Source organism: Myotis daubentonii, chromosome 1, assembly GCF_963259705.1.
Source record: "Myotis daubentonii chromosome 1, mMyoDau2.1, whole genome shotgun sequence".
In the NCBI taxonomy this organism is placed as follows: domain Eukaryota; kingdom Metazoa; phylum Chordata; class Mammalia; order Chiroptera; family Vespertilionidae; genus Myotis; species Myotis daubentonii.
Genome location: NC_081840.1, coordinates 180,548,310 through 180,570,095, shown reverse-complemented (window position 1 = coordinate 180,570,095; position 21,786 = coordinate 180,548,310). Strand labels below are relative to the sequence as shown.

The 21,786-nt window shown below is 41.5% G+C and overlaps 1 protein-coding gene across 4 annotated transcripts in view; it reads right to left on the bottom strand.

Annotated features, from left to right (window-relative positions):
• The window catches only part of PRKG2 (protein kinase cGMP-dependent 2), a 92,315-nt gene extending 70,845 nt beyond the window's left edge, over positions 1–21,470 (bottom strand). The window contains exons 1-3 of one of the 4 annotated variants that reach the window (XM_059667399.1): positions 21,263–21,414; positions 20,611–20,752; positions 10,601–11,074 (exon numbers count right to left, since the gene is read on the bottom strand). In XM_059667399.1, the coding sequence (XP_059523382.1) occupies positions 10,601–11,074; positions 20,611–20,699 (563 nt within the window). In that variant the 5' untranslated portion in view covers positions 20,700–20,752; positions 21,263–21,414. Of the gene's footprint in view, positions 1–10,600; positions 11,075–20,602; positions 20,753–21,257 lie in introns of those variants that run through there. The other 3 variants (XM_059667421.1, XM_059667405.1, XM_059667413.1) reach the window with 3 other exon arrangements.
• Between the last annotated feature and the right edge of the window lie 316 nt (positions 21,471–21,786).

Sequence of the window (21,786 nt, the reverse complement as noted above, 5' to 3'; positions counted from 1 at the left end):
CACAGATAATAAGCAGGATAAGCACCTACTTCCTTCTCCCAAAAAATGTGTCGAGTGATAAACAAACAAGAAAAACACACACCTAATGAAAGCACAAGTTTATAATTTGAGAAACTAGCATGAGAAAGATGAGGTCATTCCCTGGGTAATCAGAAAACAAGCATGACGTTCTCCTGTCAACTCTCTCACCCTATTGCCCATTAATTAAGTGTGGGTGTAATTTAATCATGTTTACTGTTCCTTCGTGCTTACAACAAACATTTCTCTTCCCCTTTCATAAATGTATGCAGATGATCCTATTCCCATGAGCATCGACAAGCAGAGTTTAATAATAAAATGCTGAAAACCACCAAAACATACAAGGAAGTTAAGTCTGACACAATCCATGATATGCATAACCATCATTGTACTGCATGGTAATTAAATAGAAATGGCAAATCGTTTCCTTAAATGTCTGTAAGGAGTATTGCTCTCCAACCCTCAAACTGGATATTTCTGGATTCAACTGTTGGAAACCTGTTCCTCTAACAAAATGCTTCTCAAAGGTCACTGCACATTAGACTCATCAAGAGGGCTTCCATAAATCCTGATGTCCAGGGCCCTGACCTCAACCAAAATTAATCAGACTCCCTGGGGACTGGACCCAAAAATCAGTATTTTTTTTAATACTGGTCAGGTGCCTTTAGTATCCACTTGAGGTTAAGAATTACAGCTGTAAACAATAAAATATAAGGGAGTTTGAAGCTGTCCTTTCCCTCAATATCAGTGGTTCTCAACCTTCTGGCCCTTTAAATATAGTTCCTCATGTTGTGACCCAACCATAAAATTATTTTCGTTGCTACTTCATAACTGTAATGTTGCTACTATTATGAATCGTAATGTAAATATCTAATATGCAGGATGGTCTTAAGCGACCCCTGTGAAAGGGTCATTCGACCACCAAAGGGGTCGCGACCCACAGGTTGAGAACGGCTGCTCTGTATTTACACATCACTGGGAACATACCTCTATTGAAGACTCATCAAGAAATCAATTACTATTAAGTAATTAGCAATAACTGATTAATTAACAATATTCAATGTTTGTCCAAAGACTTTGTCACATCTCATTCTTCTTTGAATATTACTAATAAATACAGAACAGAGAAAAATACTACGGTCCTCCTCTCTCCTCCCAGAATCGTGTATGGATAGCCTTGCACTTGGGGGTGTGCTGTCCAGTCAGCCCCAGGACTCTGGGCTTTTATTTTAATTGTGGTAAAATATACATAACAGAAACTGTATCATTGTAATCATTTCTAAGTGCACAGTTCAGGGACATTGAGTATATTCTCATTTTACAACTATTGCCCCCATCCATCTCCAGAACTTCTTCATCTTCCCAAACTAAAAGTCCGTACCCATTAAATGATAACTCCCTGCTCCCCTCTGCCTCCCAGTCCCTGGAAACCTCCATTCTACTCATATGTCTATAAATTTGACTGCTCTGGTACCTCATATAAGTGGAAAAATACAATAGTTGTCTTTTTGAGTCTGGCTTTTTTCACTTCGCATAATGTCTTCAAAGTTCATTAATGTGGTAGCAAGAAAAAGGAAGGAATTGCCTTCCTTTTTAAGGCTAAATAATATCTGACTCTATGTATATATTGTATTTTGTTCATCCATTCTTTCACCTTTTGGTTATTGCAAATGATGCTGCTATAAACATGTGTGTTTAAGAGTCTGGACCTTTTATGTATGGCATGACCAAGAATCTTAGCCAGGAATCTCACATCAGAGAAGCCAAAGGGCATGGTGTACAGAATTCTCAGAAAGCCCCTCTGGTGTCATGCTCTTCTATCATTCTCTCCCCTTGAATGGGGATGGAATCCATGACTTGCTCCTCATCAACAGAATATAGAAATGGTATTGGGAGGCTCACTCAGTGGATGCTATAGAAGATTTCATCTTAGCCAACTGCAAAGAGATTCTCCAGCTGGCCTTGAAGAAGTAAGCACCATATGGTGAGAGGGCCTGCAAGAGGAACACAGAGTAGGAAACTGAGCAGCCTCTAGGAGCTGAGGTAGCCCCAGCTGACAGTCAGCAAGAAACTGGTGACCTTAGTCCTACAACCACAAGGAACTGAATATTGCCAACAATCATGTGAACTTAGAGAGCAATCTTTTCTAGAAAGCTCTAGAAAGGAACAGAATTAATTGATACCTTGACTGCAGTCTTGTGAAATCCCAAGTAGATGACCTAAATAGCCATGCCTAGACTCTGGACCCACGGAAATGCTGAGATAACAAATATGTATCATTTTAAGCTGCTAAGTTTATAGTAACTTGTTATGGAGCAATAGAAAACTACTACGCTTAGGTTTTTCTGAATTTCTATTTCTAAGAAAGAACTGTAAATACTATTGCCTTAACCTGGGTCTCATCTGGAGAGAAATAACTGGAAATTATGCAGATCTTTCTTTTATATTTCCCTGAGCTTGATCTACAAACCCCCAAAAGACCATCAAAACTGATGGTAGAAATTTACCAATTAAAATTAGTTTGGCATGACAAGCAAATATTCCTAGAAGGATTAATAGGAATTTGGGAAGTTCTTTATCACTCACACTTTAGAATGAATTATATACTATAAGATGTATAATTCCCAGCTGTAGATCTCAAAAAAACTGTGAAGCAAGACTATGCTGAAAGTTCTACAACAAATACTTCTAAGGGGGAGTCAGCATAGAGGAGAGGAGACAAATTATTTTAAAACTAGAGGCCCGATGCACGAAATTCATGCACTGGGGGAGGATGTTCCTCAGCCCGGCCTGCGCCTTCTCGCAGTCCGGGACCCCTCGTGAGATGTACGCCTGCCAGCTTAGACTTGCTCCCCACAGGGATCGGGCCTAAGCCGGTGGTCAGACATACCTCGCTCCTTACTGCCCACTACTCCCTGCTCCTTACTGCTCGGCTTGCTGCTCCAGAGGCTCCTGCCACAGCCGCTGCGCTCGCCAGCTGTGAGCCCAGCTTCTGGCTGAACGGCGCTCCCCCTATGGGAGCGTACTGACCACCAGGGGGCAGTTCCTGCATTGAGCGTCTGCTCCCTGATGGTCAGTGAGCATCATAGCGACCGGTCATTCTGGTCATTCCACCATAACAGTCACTTAGGCTTTTATTATGTAGATGAGACTTTAAAGAAAGGAAATAGCTTTGGTCAAAGGATAAAAATTTCAGGAAATGTATCTTTCACATAGGAAGTACTTTGAGAGTCTAAAAACTGAAAAGCATTATTCCTGGCTTCAGATCTTCTCCCCCTTCTTGAGAATTTTATTGCAGGTTAAACCCTAGAAGAAGTCAGGTGACATGAGCTGAGCTGCCCAGGCTTCCAGAAAAGAAAAGGGAGGCTCCCCTGGAAACACTGCACCACTCACTAGGAGGCAAAGGTCAGCGACAACGCTTCCTTCTGATTGGACAAGCAAAGAGGAAAAGGCCACTGTCTTCTCAACTACACTGTTTAGACTGCACTCTTTCCTGGAATCTAGCAGGGAACTGGCATGAAATGCTTGTGAGCATGGAGACTGTTGACTACTCAAAACAATAGGTCTTCAAATCCCCAGTGTTTTCTGAGGCTTAATCATTAAACATTTTCCTAACACCTGACAACTGGCGGGCTGGGAGATTTGAGGATGAAGTGAGGAGCAAAGGGTGGCTATAAACCAAGCAGAAGGTAATTTGAAAGGTTGAGAGGGGGCTAGGGTGAGGGTGCAGAATGAGGGGAGCCCAGGGGTCCTTTGGGTCCTAGTGAGAAAGAAGAAAAGGCAGGGCAGGAAGTGAGAGGGACTGGGTGCCAGGACTCAGAAGGTCTAGACGAAGCCTATTTCACTTCAAGATGTCAAGGCAGCTGCCACTGAATTTCAGGCAGGTTCTTCAACTTCTCCTTGCCCCCTACCTCTCCCTCCAACTCCAAGGGGGCGTGAGTCACACTGTGGGCAGCACCACCCGTAAGAGTTGGGTACACTGTGGTAGAGAACACACGTTGACATCAGCCTACTCAGATTGGAAACGTGGTTGAAGAAACGACCACAGCATGACCGTGAGCAAGCGGTTTGACTCTGAGCTTTCATTTCACCTTTGGTACAACAGAAAAGCAACACCCTCCTCATCAGACAATGAGCCAGTTCTCAGCCTCCATGAGATGATGTAATGAAAACAACAGACATCTAGCAGTTAACCCCGAACTTGGTTTTCTCACCCCATCCCGCAGTAGCTAGCTAGTTCTACCTGGATGTCTGCATGCACATTATTGCTATGAAATATAACCTTCCGTTTTCAAACACGCTGACCACTTCCCTCAGACACCCAGCTACCTGCACCCACAGCTTCCGGTTATCGAATCACCACACAATTGAAATTTTCTCTTCTTCCTCCCTTATGTATCTTCATGTCTTTGCTTTGCTGAAGACTCAGCTTAAGGCAATAGTATTAATAAGCATACGTATGAATTTTTTAACTGTCCAACTGATAATTAAGTGTTTGTCTATGCACTTTTAAAGTTTTCACTAACCTATCTAGGTAAAATCTACATCTAGAACCTCTCAGATAGCCATATGTAAGGCACTATTTCATGGAAGAAAAAAAGTTTATTTCTCTCTTGCTCCCAGCAAAAGTTTTCCCTATTGCAAACTTACACCAGGGCAGCACTTTCTGGAAGCATAATTTTCAGGGAGAAATAACAACAGCAGGACGATATTTGTAACCATACCAAAAAAAAAATTACAAATGTATCTATTTCCAATTATATATTTTTTTTCCAAGGCTTTCCAGCTAAAATGTGAAGAGTTCTCTACTTTTCATCTTGGAAAAGTGGTGTATAGGAGTTTTTACAAGAGACTTTAGATAGCAGGCTTTAATTTTGGTTCCAACATTAAAAATATCAAAATATAAAAGTGTCACCTTAGGCAAGTTAATCAATTCTGCATGCCTCAGTTTCTCACACATAAAATGGGGTTGATAATAATATCTACCTTATAGGTTTGTTGTAAGGATGGTATGATCCAATATTTGTGAAGTGTTCAGAGTGGTGCCTGGCACAGAACTAGTGATAAACAAATATTGTCACTATAACTACTACTATTTTCCATAACACTCCAGTTCAATAAAGCAGTTACATTTCTATAATGAACATTCAAATGCTCAGCACCTCTTCAGAAAGGAAGCACAAATAATAATAACAAACACACTCTTCCACACTCTGCTTCTTTAAAAAGATGACTCATTGGCATTTTCTGCTTCTACCTATTCTGATCCTGGGGTGGGAGCGACAAAGGAAAAGCATTGCCCTTCTAAAACCGAGTCAGCATCTGAAGTCAGATGGCAAGTCTTCGTTTTATCTTTCCTTTCCCAAAGAACAATAGTTTCAAATGATAATTCAAGCGTTCTCAGGGAAAAGAAGACCAGCAACTTGCCAGATGTCTCTGACTAATTTGCCTGTGTTACAGCAGACAGTCAACATAAGCTCCTAATTTTGCTCTGCCAGTGGTGAAGCTTGCTAAACGATGTCTACATAAACAGAAAATGTCGTTTCAGTGAAACAGCTGACCTCTGGATACGTGGTTGTCTTGGTCTCAAGGCAGACTCAGACATGAGCAAAAATGCTATCTGAACTTTCTCCCCTTCCTCTGCCATTGACAGTCACAGTGTGTGCTATCAGATGGATCAAACCCATTCTCTGTGTTCTTTTCACACGGTCTGAGCTTTGAGGATCCAACACTCGGTGAACATTGATGCACTGTGAGGGTTAGGGTTGGGGTAAGCTCTGTTCAGCTCTACTTGGAAGAAGTCAGGGAGCATGATCATTCTTCCTACCAATCCATAGAGCATGTCAAAATAAAGCAGACTGGCCTGACTTGAGGCCTTAGAGCTTTGTGGGAAGTCTGGGAACATTGGGATTGTAAAGGGGAAGAACTGGTTTCAAAGTCAAGAATCTTCGATTCTAATCTTAGCTCTGCAATTCCCCTGCACCTGCTTCCTCACTTCTCCCGTAAGTGGGGTAGCTTGAAACAATCTCTAAGGTTCTAGCTCTAAAGTCTCCTATGTTCATCACAATAAATTTCAATCAGAGATGACAGTGATAAACTGTAGTGCTCTGACTCATCGTGGTTTATGATATTTCGGGAAGGCGGGGTACCTGTAATAGAAATGGGCCTCATGCCCACATAGTTGCACCCTTTTGAAGATCTGCCATGGTCCGTGGGAACAAAGCCAAAGCTCTACAAACTCCTATGATACTACACTGCAGCTTAAAAGTGACTCCACCTTGTGCCCACCTCGGTCTGACAGGCACGCACTCATTTTCTGTGGCTCTGTCCTAAAACCAAACACAGGTCTTATTTTGTCTATGAAGTTTTCCCAAACTTCACTAGATCATCATCTTCATCTCAGGGGACAGAGGTTATGGAAAACAAACAAGCAAACAAACAAAAAACCCACATAATATAAAACTGCAATATCCAATACAGTAGCCATTAGCCACATGTGGCTAATTTAATCTTTAAATTAAATTAAAATTAAAAACTGAATTCCTTAGTGACCCTGGCCACACACTTCCAGTGCTCAACAGCCACATTTTGCCATTGGCTTCCATACTGGACAACACTGGTTACAGAACATTTCCAGCACTTCCCAAGTTCTATTGGACAACACTGAATAAGTCTTGAACCTGCTCTTAAAAAGTTGACCCTTGGATGTTGCAAGAGACAGATTTCAAGGGTTGCCCAATGGCAGTAGAGCATATAAATTCCTCCATATAAAGAAAGCAAGGAGAAGTAACTATGGATACAGTTTGAGCTACCCCTGCGGGATCTACAAGTACACTGAATGGGTCGAGGACAACATAGCTGGCTGCCTGGCAGTTGGTGAGATTCACTGGCCATTTATAATACATTTGAGCAGGGGCTCAGCAGAGTTTCAGACTGCTGTGGCATGGGTTGTAGGGTTTCTGGCGAATTATTGAATCTGAATCCTCAAATTGCAAGTCTACCATTTCCCCAGATGTTATTCTCTGGTTTCTGTCAGTACTTCCTATCTCCCTACTCCTGTGGGTTGCAGAAGGATGAGTATTCATCAGAGACATCCTTTTTGAGAAAAAGACTGAAAGCCTTTCTAGCTTTCAGATGCAGAGGGGAGGAAAGACTTTATCCAAAACGTAGTGGATCTGGGCTGGCTGTGGTTCAGAGATTGAGCATCGAGTTATGAACCAGGAAAACATGGTTCCCAGTCAGGGCGCATGCCTGGGTTGTGGGCTCGATCCCCAGTGTGGGGCATGCAGGAGGCAGCCGATCAATTATTCTCTTTCATCATTGATGTTTCTATCTCTCTCTCCCTCTCCCTTCCTCTCTGAAATCAATAAAAATGCATATAGTTTTAAAATGTAGTGGACACATATTAGTAGAAATGAATTTTGTCATAAATTCACCCAGGAAAGTTTATAAAAGTTGAACAAATAAAGCATTTAAACCTAAACAATAAATGTAGGAAGAATTTTGATGGATATCTTAAATACTCTATTATCTAACAGCACTGCTGGGACACGTTAGCCAAACCAATGGATACTGACATCATCCCTTTATCAGTGAATGATGCTCCTATCTTTTTAAATAATCTAACTTCTAGAAAATTGTTTTTTACAAAATTGTTCACAGGCTGTATAAAAGATATATAAAAATATCCAGTTTACTTATGGCTTTTCTCTAAAACTGAAACTGTTTGAAAATGGAAAATGAATTGCAATATTGAGCACTTTAAAAAAAAAATGAAAATTTGATGATGTCACCTGTGTTTTGTCAGTTATTCTAGAGGTAAAGAGAGATATATTTTGTAAGAAAAACTGAGGCACAAACTTCACACATGAGATACAAGTCAGTCAACAAGAAAAGAATGGCTCCCATATTCTAATTAATTTCCAATTTAGAACCACAAGGCTCTATAAAAGCACATGGGGAATATTAGGGCATCAGTGATCTAGTCTGATTTCCTGAGGACTTAATCATTAAGGAATCAATGAGCCTGTTTCTAAATCATGACCGCAACACAGATCTGCACCCATCTGGCTTGCTTTGATGATGAGGAGAATCATTGCTAAATCTTATTTAAGAGCTATAATGTCTTCGCTCTTCTGTGTCTCACTCACTATAGACAGGTGGTTTGGCCCAGAAAATAACTGCTGATTTTCTTTGCCTGGTTATAACAAAGAATCACAAAGAAATATATTTATCCTGGATTGTTCAGTTGCCTAACACCAAGAGAATGGTGTTTTGCTTCAAGAAGGACATAAGTCTTTGGAACAAAATAATTGAACATAATCTTCATTCCAGAGAAGAAATCTGGTGGAATATGTAGGGAGAGGATGAAAGAAGATGAATTCCTTTAAATTCTCCCAAACTTCTCCAAGATATACAAGCTCATTGCTATTTGAAAGATTTCTTTGTGAGTGGATAAATAGTATATTGTGCTTATGTACTAGTATACATATCCTATATAATAAGAGAGGAATATGCTAATTAGCCATTACGCCAGGCGTAACGACCAAGCGGATCATGACCAGATCATGGATCAGCGGAAGGGTGGGCCAGGGAGGTACAAGCGGACTGCAGAGAGCTACAGGAGGGGGCAGGGCAGCAAGCTATGAGGGACAGGGAGGAGGGGGGGAGCTACAGGAGGGCGGCAGTGACCTATTGGCTACAAGTGGGCTGCAGACAGCTACAGGAGGGGGCAGGGCAGCAAGCAAGCAGGAGGCCGAGAGCTACAGGAGGGCAGCAGCGATCTACGCATGGATTCATGCACAGGGCTACTAGTATAGTAATAATACGTAATATTTAATATTGCCAAATGTGCATATATCTCTGATATATCAGAAGAGAATACTGGATGATATCAATTTTTGACAAACAAGCATAAGTTTATAAAATTTATCATTTCTGAATTTGCACCATTAAAAATAAGTAATTATTAAAGGGAATAAATAAGACCTTTCTAAACCAACTATAATTAAAAATCTTGGCTTAAAAACACTCTCCTGAACTATTAGATTTCTTTCAGCCACAGAATAATATAACTAATAATCCAGCATGATTTGTTTCATTAGCAAATATTTATCAATCATTCACTATGTGTCAAGTACAGTCAACAAATTGATGAATTTGACCTGCCTTTCTCTTGTCAAAATTAATCATTTATTCATTTAAGTCAATTGTTTTATCTTGATTTATATTACTTGTGTCAGTGAATAAATTAAAATTTGTTTTAATATCACAAATCTTGCATTTTTCAAGAGAGATCCAGCTCAGCCAAGACATTATCAAGGCAAAAGATCTAATTTCAACTAATAAATACTCACTTAAAAATAATTCAGAAAGAAGACCCTCACTCATGATGTTTCTAGTCAATCTTTCCTGATTTGGAAACTCAAACTTGAACCAGAAAAGAAATGTATACACCCCCCCCACCCCACCCCACCCCACACATACACGCCTATCCACATACAAAATACACATACAAGAATGATGTGGTACATAGTTACATGTTCTTTTAAAAAATCCTTATCTTTAAAATTAATTCTAGCTTGTAATTGTTCCCTCTGCCTGAAATGTCCTTTCCACCTTGTTTATGTTCCTTTTTCTCCTTTGGGTCTCAGTTAAAGGTCTCCTCCTCAGCCAGGCCCCCTGGGCAATCCAAATTCTGTTGCCCCTTTGTCCTTCTCTTCCCCTAACCCCAGATACCACCAACTATACCAGGGGTGGGCAAACTTTTTGACTTGAGGGCCACAATGGGTTCTTAAACTGGACCGGAGGGCCGGAACAAAAGCATGGATGGAGTGTTTGTGTGAACTAACATAAATTCAAAGTAAACATCATTACATAAAAGGGTACAGTCTTTTTTTTTTTTAGTTTTATTCATTTCAAACGGGCCGGATCCAGCCCGCGGGCCGTAGTTTGCCCACGGCTGGACTATACCCATCATATCATTTATCCCAATTAATCATTAGACAATGTTTACTTGCTTCCATGTATGCTATCTCTTGCTGAGAAAGGCTCTGTGCCTATTTATTCACTGATATCTATTTAGCACCTAACAGTGGCTGGAAGAAAGTGTTCTAGTGCTCAATCTGAACTATGGGTGAATGAATGAATTCATCCAGTTCTGAAGCTCCAGCTTATTCCATTTTCATAACATTTGCATACTAAGTGCTAGTTAGTGGTTTTGCTACACATATTCATAATTCACTGTAATCTGTGTACACTTTTAAGTCCACTCCTATAGAAAGGGAGAAGGGTAGATATCCTAAAACTACCTTTTCACTCCCATAGGGTTGTCAAGATAATGGAAATGACTTTCGTAAACTCAGTTTTTCAGTTGCACATATGAATCAATGTTCAAGCACAATTCATGCTTTAAAGAAAAGTTCTTCTCAAAGAGAGACCCTACTGCAAAGCAAGACCATTTTAGAAGTCTCTTATCCCCAAATCTGAACGGGTAATAATATTGATGAGGCTTAATGAGTATCACTCTAGTGTTTCATAAGATGAAGGCTACCTGAGTCTTAATATTATGGGAACGTCTTACCTGGAATCCTTCCTGACTCTTGCTTTCTCAAAGGAAAATTCAGGGGGTTTGTTGAGGTCATAGGTTCGGGTTGTTGGCTCGGCAGACACCCCGGCCTTTGCTCCCCTCCTGCTGTGGAGAGAGACCAGCCCCGAGGTCTTCCGGTGCACCTCCAGAGGGATCCTCTCTGGAGAGGCCTGAAGCAGGCTGCCGCCCTGGATGTGCACCACATCCTGCAGCTTGTTCAGCTGGATGCACTTGCTCTGCAGCTCCTCCGTGAGCTCCGCGATGGCCACAGTCTGTTTCGACAGCTGCTCCCGCAGTTCCTTCAGGTGGTACTCCCGCTCCTGGATCTCCGCATCCTTCCTCCTCAGCTCTCTCTCCAGCTCTGCCACCTTGCCCTGCAGGGCATTGTAGGTGAGGTTCCCGGAGTGGCCATCTGGATGCTTGGGATGTTTGGGTTTCACTGAACCATTTCCCATTTTGCTCAAGGACCTGAGAGAGGGCACAGAATTGGGAATTACCCAGTGGAGTTTCACGTCCTAAAGCCCCCTCACCGCTCCGCTCATTCCCATCTGTTTCATGAGTGGAAGCATAGATGTCGTCATTGTTTGATAAATACTAAATTCCCCCATGCTTCCAGAAGGAAAGTTATTGACCCATTTCTTTTATCCCTCCAGGAGGAGGAGTGGGCATTTGGTTTCATTGTACCCTGTCCCTTTGCTGGCACAAGTATCACACCTGAGCCTTTTGCACAAATGGCCTGTGTTACCTGCTGTTCTCTTTGGTCATTCTCTCCGGACAGCTGACAAAAGCATCACAACAGCGCTGCGATTTGGATGTAAGCATGGCAGAGATAAAACACACAGGGGCAGCGACAGCAGCGGAGGCTTGGAAATGTCACACGTCTCACAGCTCCCTGCGAGGCTACACTAAGGAACCCTCCCTGAATTTAGAAGATAACACATCTGAATTCCACAGCAGGAGGAGGCAGAGCTGGTGTGGCTTTATTAGCAGTTTTCTCCTGCCTGGGTACCTGTTAAGTTTTGCATGAAGAAGAAGAAGGGGTGGAGGAGGAGGAACAAAATCTTCTGGATTGTGATTACTAGAAGGTAAAAGAGAGGTACGAAGATTCTTCTACAGCCTTTACTTTTTCTCCTAAGCCAATGTTGTCCATAAATGATGACCTATGGTACAAGGCTCCCTTTTTATCCTGTTAAGAATATCCTCAGTGTAGGCCCCAAAGTGGCCCCACATCCAGTGAGTGAAAAGCAGATCAGAAGTACGAGGAATGATTTTAGTTGGTTCAGAAATATTTTGTAGTTCAATAGCTATGCATTTATTTTAACATTATTAGAAATATAGATGATAGGCACCACAAAGTTGGGATCTCATTGATATTATTGCTTAAGTGAAGGCTAGATTGGGTAACAGGCTTCTTGAGTCAATTCAGTGAAAACAGAAAATAAATCATCTGCAGATAATAAGCACAGTGAGCAAACACAAAAAGAACTCTAAAGGGTGAAACTGGGAAAATGCTGCTTTGATCAATTAAGATACTTTTAAGTCATTCTAGGCTACCTATTTGAACTTCACACTTCTGCATGTGCAGTTTTTGACAGCCATAACCAAAGCAGCATTATAACACTTGTGAATTAAGTTTAATTTCCTCTCATTATCTAATCAGAAGAGGTCAATGAAATTTTGAAGTTATATAACCCACACATTCTTGCCCCTCTCTCCCTCCAAATTTCAAACTCAGAGAGAAATGAAATTCTTACTCTGATTTCCCTGGCTCTCCCAGAATAATCATGACCTCCACAACAATAAAGACAGAGACATAAAGATGTAAAACAGCCTCTAAGTTTCAAACAGATGCAGCCAAATGGCAAATGTAGGTTGCCTACGATGGATGGTACAGACAGAAAATAAAAGTACTTATAAAAGTAATCTTGCAGTACTTAGATATTCATAGAAGTCAGGTTCCAAGCAATCATTAATGAATATTAGTCTCCAGAGAATTGCCTATACATGTTGCAATATCTGTTGACTTGGCGGCACGTACTGTTCCTAGTCATTCAGAATACATAAAAAGGTTGAGGAGACTAGAATTCAAAGAAGTAGCCCTGGATACCCTTGTCTCCTGAAGAAGCAATTCAGAAGACATCAGACTGGGACCTAAGAATAACCTTGAATGAGATTCTGAATGACAGGCATGAGAGGGTGCTCCCAAAGGCATCCAAAATTAATGTGCACACATTTGTAGCATGCAGCTATGAGCCATCTTCTACATGCACATTTTTGGTACATGGACAAGCATTACTGAACCAAAGCAGGATGGAAGGAAGGGAGTTGGGGGAAAAGGAATTGCCCTAAAAAAAAAAAAAAGAAAGAAAGAAAGAAAAAAAAAAGAACAAAAGTGAAAACAAAATCTTTTAAATCTAACATTAAACTTACAACTAATTTTTCACTCATTGAACAATTGTTAACTAAGACCTGTCATGTACTATATCAGGGGCATAGTTCCATGGATTTGCCTTCAAATTTGACACAGAAAACAGTTCTAGAATTCTAAATATGAAAAAACTTAGAATCATTTTTGCTAATGGCATTCAAAACATTCTGTCTAATCCAACAATAATTTTACAAATCTGAAGCATGATTAAGTAGAAGATGTTAAATTCTCCCAAAACACCAACTATTATCTGGTCTTAATGGAATACCTTTGAAAGCTGTATAAATCTTTCAAGTTATTGATAATTCTAAAGAGGGATGAAATGAGAGCAACCCATCTTTCAAGTCACTAATTTAGGATATGTAAGTTACCAAATGGCTCAATACTATGTCTGATTTCTTAGCGAGTGCACCCATTTCAATTTTTTTGTCCCTCAAGCCAAGCCTTCGAGTGTCTGGCTTCATAAAACCTAATTGGATTCACTCTGCTTCCTGTATCAGTCACTAAGACAGATAAGCTATTTCTCAAATATGTATTGCTAGCCACAAAGAGAAATGAACCACAGGATGTTGCTCCATCAATCTAGCAACTATATGTTATTAAAATCATTCTTCTAATCAGAAGGCAGCACATAAAGTAATAAGAAATGAGCTTGGCCCTAACCGGTTTGGCTCAGTGGATGGAGTGTCAGCCTGCGGACTGAAGGGTCCCAGGTTCGATTCTGGTCAAGGGCATGTACCTTGGTTGCCAGCACATCCCCAGTGGGAGGTGTGCAGGAGGCAGCTGATCGATGTTTCTCTCTCATCAATGTTTCTAACTCTCTATCCCTCTCCCATCCTCTCTATAAAAAAATCAATAAAATATATATTTTTTAAAAAAAGACATGAGCATGGAGATAAAGACCAGGACTTCACATGAGCAATGAAGAGTGGCTATCCAAGGTAGAAAAACAATTTTCCATCCCCAGCTATGCAACTTTCTATGAATTACTTAGATAGAACTATTGGTTTTCTAATCTAGAAAATAAATATAGTTATATCCATCTCGTATGGGTTACTATGAGGAGTATGTTAGTAAGGCATCAGGAGTAATATCTGACCTGTAATAAGCACCAGGCAGCTCTTCTGCTAAGTGAAAAGACAAGGCACCTAGTGTCTCCTTTGAGGAAATGCCCAGAGGAGATCACCACTGGGTGGGACAATAGTCTAGTAAACTAGAGGTCTTCCAGACAAGAGGTCTTTAAAAATGCAAATTATTCTCTTGGGGCGGGGGGGATCTTACTCTGCCTGAATTATATCTTCCATTAAGAAAAGAAGTCACGCCCTGACCAGTTTAGCTCAGTGGACAGAGAGTCGGCCTGCGGACTGAAGGGTCCCAAGTTCGATTCCGGTCAAGGGCATGTACCTTGGCTGAGGGCACATCCCCAGTAGGGGGCGTGCAGGAGTCAGCTGATCGATGTTTCTCTCTCATCGATGTTTCTGACTCTCTATCCCTGTCCCTTCCTCTCTGTAAAAAATCAATAACATATATTTTTTAAAAAAAATAAAGAAAAGAAGTCACTGGGATGGGCTCTATATTTTCATTCCAAATAAAATTCTCTAAGAAACGAAAAAGAAACAAGTCATTCTGAAACAAACAGCCTGAGAAACCTTCTCTGTTAAGGGAAGCCCACCAAAAGATGGAGACCAGAAAGCCTCGGGAATGGCCTAGCCCAGGTTCCAGGATGCAGGGACTCCTCCTTTGCAATGCCCTCACGGGGCCTCTAACTATTGACACACACTGCCGTAAACTCCTTATTCCAAAGGAACCACCTCATTATCTTTGAAGGCAACACAGAAAGACATGGCTCACTGTGAAAGCAGTATTCTGCCGTCTGGGACAGGAGAGAGGAACAGAATGAGAAGTGGCATTTAGCAAGAAGAGAGGAAAGCTGTACAAAATTATCCATTGTTATGACATTAATTTACTATTTAGGAAATGTCATGCATAAAAGATAACTAGAAAAGACTCCGGAAAAGCAACGCTTTTGTGGACGAAAGGGGCCTCCCCTGAGCTTGCCAGGTCAGCACGTGGCCCCTTTCATCCACACTTTCTTGTGAGGTTCCTGCAGGCAGATTCACACCTGGCAGCCAATGTGGGAGGAATCATGGTTTGTTGTCTGTTTTTCCTCAGTCCTAAAGTAGCTAGAAACCAACATCTTGGCTTTGATCTAGAAAATATCTATTTCTCGCTCTATCCATCTGGAGTCGGATATAAAAATACACACATACACATTTTGGAAATCTGTAAATATGAGACATGGTATGGTGCTGGCGAAGGTTATAGAGCCAGAGTCCCAATCCAAGCACTTTCACTTAATATTTATATGACCTTGGGCATGATTTGGGGGTAGAGTGTCAATAATAGAAGAGATAGATAAGCACATAGATTGGTCAATAGGCAGATAGATAAAATATTGTTGTGTATTATTTAGAGCTGTTAGAGGGTTAAATTAGATAAGCCATGATAAGAATTTAGCACAGTGCTTGACATATAGTATGTGTTTAATAAATATTAAATAGTACTATTATTATTATTGTAACATTATTTATCCAACAAAATAACTCCTCTTAGTAGAAAATCATATTGCTCAAAAATATGTACTAAGCTAAGACAATATTATAAAAGAACAAAGTCAGAGTGCTGGTACTACCAGATTTCATGACTTACTATAAAGCTGCAATAATCAAAACAGTGGTATTAGTGAAATAATAGACAAATAGAACAATGGTACAAAATAGAGAGCCCTGAAAACAGACCCAAACAAATGCAGTCAACTGACTTTTGACACAGGAACAAAGGCAACTCAATGGAGAAAAGATAGTTCTTTTAACAAGTTGTTTTGGAACAACTAGACATCCTACATGTAAAAAAAAAAAAAAAAAAAAAAATGAGTCTAGACACAGACCTTAAATCTCTCACAAAAATTAGCTTAAAATGGATCAAAGGCCTAAATATAAAACACAAAACTATAAAATGCAGAAGAAAATCTAAGTGATCTTGGGTTTAATGATGTTTTTATTTTTATTTATTTATTTTTTTATAAATATGTTTTTATTGAGTCAGAGGGGAAGGGAGTGGGAGAGAGAGGAACATCAATGATGAGAGGGAATCATTGATTGGCTCCCCTGCTACTGGGGATTGAGCCTACAACCAGGCATATACCCTTGACTGGAATCAAATCCGAGACCCTTCAGTCCACAGGCCTACGTTTTATCCACTGAGCCAAACCAGCCAGGGCTAATAATGTTTTTAGATAAAACACCAAAGGCACAGACCATGAAAAATGAATAGGTTGGACTTAATTAAAATTAAAAATGTCTCCTCTGCAAAAGACTCTATTCAGAGAATGGAACAATAGCCATAGACTGAAGAAAGTATTTGCAAAATATATATCAAATAAAGAACTGGTATCCACAATATACACAGAACTCTCAACACTCAACATTGTGAATACATGTCTTTATACATTTGTCCAATCCCATAAGAAACAAATAACTGCTGAATAATGGGCAAAAAGAGAAACAGACAGCTCACCATAGATGATACATATGTGGTAAACAGGGATATGAAAAGATGCTCAACATCATATGTAATTAGATAATCTCAAATTAAAACAACAGTGAGATACCACTACACACCTATTAGGATGGCCAAAACACTGACAACACCTAACAATTGAGAGGATGTGGAGGAACAGGAATTCTCATCCATTGCTGGTGGGAATGTGAAATGATACAGCCACTTGGGAAAACAGTTGGCAATTTCTCACAAAGTTAAATAATCATACAACCCAGCAATCATGTTCTTTGGTATTTATGCAACTGATATGAAAACACACCAAATTCTGTACATGGATGTTTATAGCAGCTTTTTCATCATTGCCACAACTTAGAAACAACCAAGATGTCCTTCAAATGGATAGATGGATAAACAAACTGGTAGATCCAGACAAGTAAATACTATTCAGTATGCAAAGCAATAACTATCAAGCCATAAAAAGACATGGAAGAACTTTAAATGGCTATTACTAAGTGAAAGAAGTCAACCTGAGAAACCTACATACTGTATGATTACAACTATATGACATTCTGGGAATGAAACAACTTGGGGACAGTAAAAAGATGAATGGTTGCCAAGGACTTGGGGCGAGGGAGGAAGGAATGAATAGGTGAGCACAGGGCAATTATAGGGCAGTGCCACTATTCTGTCTGATATGGCAATGGTGGATACATGTCTTCGTACATTTGTCCAAATCCTTAGAATATACAACATAAAGAATAAACCCTATTGAAAAATATGTACTAATAATAATATATCAATATTGGTTCACCGATTATAACAAATGTACCACACTAACACAAGAAGTTAAGAATAGGGGAAAGGGCGGCACACTGAGAGTATATGAGAACTCTCTGTACTTTTTACCTAATTTTTCTATAAACTTAAAACTGCTCTAAAAATTAAAGGCTATTATTTTTTTTAAAAATGTACTAACGAGTGAATGCAAGGAAGTTAATAGCATAGTCAGGAAAAGGCTGAAATACATGAGGAGTAGAGAGAGAAGAGAAATGAAGCTGAAAAAGATACTGGAAAACTTCATCATACCCCATGTTATGGTATAAGGATTTTAGTGTAGGTCAAGTTTATTTCAAGTGATATGGTCAGATTTGGCCTTTAGAAAAATAACTTTCTTGGCAACAAATATGAAATGGAGTGAAAAGAGCTTAGAGGAAAGAAATGTAAAAGGCTACTGCACCAATCCAAGTAGGAGGTGATGGGACCCGGTTATGTCCAGACAGAGTTCCAACCTTATTCTAATGTCTTGAACTTTTTGAACTCAAGAAAAATCGAATCATCTCCATGGGAGCCAGAAGAGAAAAACATTGTCATAAGAAATTTGTTAAAAAGCTACAGCTATAGATAACTTTGAAATTTCCTTCCTTTCAATAAATCATGAAAAATAGAATAGATTCTTTTTCATGATATGGGCAGTGTAGCCTGGAAGCAGAGGAGTGATTATACAGGCTTTTGTAGATCGTCTCCTAAGAACATATGGAACATGTATTTGGTGTTATCCTTAACTTTGTTTCACCAGAGTTCTTTTAGAAAATAATTAGCCATCATTGACTATATAAACCCTGCTTCTCCTCCCGGAAGCAAACCACACAGGTTTCCTTACGTGAAATAACACACTTCCATTATCGCTGCCACAATTCAAACATTTGTCTATCTGATCTTGTGACCACTGACCTGGGACTCAGGTTTGAATCTACTGCATGTTTTCTCTACCCACAGCATCTCATTTGGAGAGTAATATTCTCCTGTTAGGCAGTCATACAAGCTTCTCATTGAACCAGTTCCAGCTACTCCAGAGGTTGACTATCTTTTTGAAGCGTCCCTTCCCCCAGCAGAATGTCCACAGTGAATTGTGTAACTGCCACATATCCTATAGTCTCACTGCCAAATTTGGTAGCATTCTATTCAGCTACTTTTCGGTGATACACTATCAGATAAACAGGCAAACACGGAGAAGTGCCATTTTACAGATGTAGGTCAGGAGATTGTAGCTTATAGAATCTGAGTAGTGATAAGAAGAAACAATAAAGGTCTGGAAGTTTCCATTGTGGCAAATGGGTAAGAGGTGATGGCATTAACTCAAATGAGGGGCAGATTTTAAAGGATGAGTTTCATTTTGGACACCCTCAGTTTGAGGGACCTGTGGAAATTTTAGGGTGGAGGAGTTCAGTAGGCAGTAAGAAATTAAGGACTAGAAAATGAGAAGAGGGGAACTGAAAATACGTAGCAATCACTGATACAGAAATAGAGACTGAAGAAGTAGACGAAAGGGCCCAGTAGATTGGCAATGACGAGGGGAAGAGTGTCTAGGTCTATATGAAGTTTGAAAGAGAAACTACAGATGGGGGTGGGGGGGGTCTATTGTTTTGGTAAAAGTGAGAGAGGATCTGGAGGGATTAATAGGAAAGAATGAAAATGGTGGGAGGAATACTGCAGGGGCAGAATATCTAAATGTGGTAATTCATTGGGGAGTCAAAAAAGATTTCAATGTTTTGATCTAACAAGGCTTGGAAGAAGGTAGTACTATGAACTCATTCATTCATGAAAAAATGAAGAGAGTACAACCTATGGGCTAGGTACTGTGATATGGACCCAAGTCCAGGGAATGAGCATGCTTTATGAGAAAGTAATGAATCTTCCTATGTTGAGTTTGAGTGTCTCTGAGTCATGAAGGTGAAAATGTCTAGCAGATAGTAACCAAGAAGAAAGGTCAAGGCTAGAGATCTCTTCACAGAGGTAAGAACTTAAGTCCCATTCAAAAATGAGATCACTACAGGAGAGAAGAAAGGAACACTTCTATTGTTATGTGCATATACTTAGACAATTATCTATAGATAAACAGGACAAGGAGGAGAAACAACAAAGATGGAGAAAGTATAATTGTACAATTACAATTAAGAGCGCTAGGAAGAAGTATCATGGAGGCAATGAAGATAACATTTTCAAGAGGTGAGCAGGCTGCAGTTCATACCCCACAGGCATATAAAAAAAACTGAGATAAGAGGGGGAAAACACTGAATTTAGCCTTCATGAAAGAGTTAGGACAAAGGACCATGGGAAGAGCCGGTGCTCAGAGTAGGGATTTTTCGGTTAGTGGAAAAGAGAGCTATTTGCAAGGCCACAATAATGAACCAGTGAAGATAGAGAGAATAAAGACATAGGGGGAAAGGGGATAATTAATAGGAAAATGGTCTAGATTGGCAATTCTCAGCCTTTTTCATCTCAAGGCATAAACTAATTACTAAAATTCTGCAGCACACCCAAAAACGTATTATATATTTTACTGATTTAAAAAAAAAAAAGTATAATTGTGATTCATTCACCCAGGATGGATATTGTTGTGTTGGCTGTTGTTGTTTTTTTATATTTTACAAGCTAAGGAAAAAGAGGTAAGTGCCCGTGACTAAACACAGTGTTTAAAAAAAAAAAAAATATTGCATGTTTTTAAATGTCCTCGCATACCCTTGCGGCACAGGGGTTGGAAATAACTGGCCTAAGGAAGCCAGACAATACGGATCAAAAGAGTTGGGCAATAATCAGGCAGCAAATGCCTTCACTCTGAGGCGAATTAGCTTCACTTGTAAGGACTTCAGAACTCTGGAGTATTTTCCATAAAAGAGAAAGATCTCTTTGCACTGCCTTTTTTATGTCTTTGATTCTTAGGTGCACAGTGTTCCCATGGAGAGGATGGCCTCCAATTCCCCAACGAGAACTCTCCAGGATGTTAGCTCCTCCTGTGTAAAATTAAGCAGCAGCACTGGCAACAGATGCTGTATGTATGTGGGATGATCACCTTGCAAAGAAGAAACTTGCAACAAAGAGACAATAATTTCTAAGGAACCGTGGGGGAGGGGCAGGCGTATGTTGCTCTCTTATTAAAAAAAAAAAAAAAAATCTCTGGGAACTTCAGGGACAAGATGAAAATAAGGAAACCAAGGAATTTGTCAGACCTTTCTACCTGTTAATTCTGCCTGCGTTGTTTCTTTCTGTTCTCAAATGCACCCTAGTTTTTCTCAAACTCGAACCCCTTGCTGTTTCTTCTCTCATTCCCAAGTGGCTGATGTATTGTTTTTATGTGTTTGCTCTTGTTTCTTCATCACCTGGAAATACAGAGCAAGAGATGTGAACGCGCCTCATGGTGCTGGGAGTGCCACAGGACACCCACACAAGTTTACAAGGGCTCCCAAAGTCCTTGCCCAAGTCCTGTCTTCCAGAAGCGACCCACAGCCCCACGAAGCGGAGCCCGGAGCGCACGCCCTGGCAGCAGCGCAAGCCCCCGGCCCAGAGCAAGACTCCAGGGCTGCTCCGGGCTAACGGCGCTGAGAACCCTGAGAACCCTGAGAACCCCCCTCTGGGGCTGAGCTCTCCCCTCCGCCCCTGGCCGAGCTGCTTAAAATGAAGTAGCCCTCCCCGCCTCCAGAAGCTCACCAGAGGCTGCCGCACCAAGCGAACGCAACGCCTGCCCGCGTCCACACGCAAACAGCACCGGCACGAGACCGGCCGGGCGGGGAACAGAGGCGCACGGCGTGCGAGGCGCGCACAGCAGGCACACGCGCGCGTCCCCGGCCCCGTCCCTCCCGGCGCCCGAACCCCCAGCCCGCGAACCTCACCAGGCAGCCCGGTAACTTTCCAGGTGCGCAGCTGGTCACCCGGGCGGCCGCCCCTGCGTCTCGGCGTCCTCTCCCACGCCGCCCTCCCCAGCAGCCTCCAGCGCCCGATCCGAGGGCAGGTCGGCTCAGCCCGCCCCGGCCGTGCGCAGGGCGCGCCGCGCGGGCCCGGGGCTGCGGGCACCGCCGCTAGGGCTACTCGGAGCCGGGGCAGCGCGGGCGGCGGGCGGCGGGCGGCGGGCGGACGGGCGAGCGCGCTGCGGGCAGGAGCTGCGGCGGCGTCGGCGTCGGTGCTGCCGCCAGGCGCCTCCGCGGGGGCCGGTGCAGAGGAGTCGCGCTCCAGGAGGGAGGGGAGGGAAAGAGGGAGGAGTGGAGAAAAAGGAGGGGGGCAGGGGTCAGCCCGGGCTTTGGCGTGAAAGAGCCGGGAGCCCGCCTCCCTGGAAGTGGGGTCACTCGCACGCGTATCCACACGAGCTTGAACCTTTACTCCCGAGATGAGCGGGCTGCGATCGCCGATAGCCGCAATC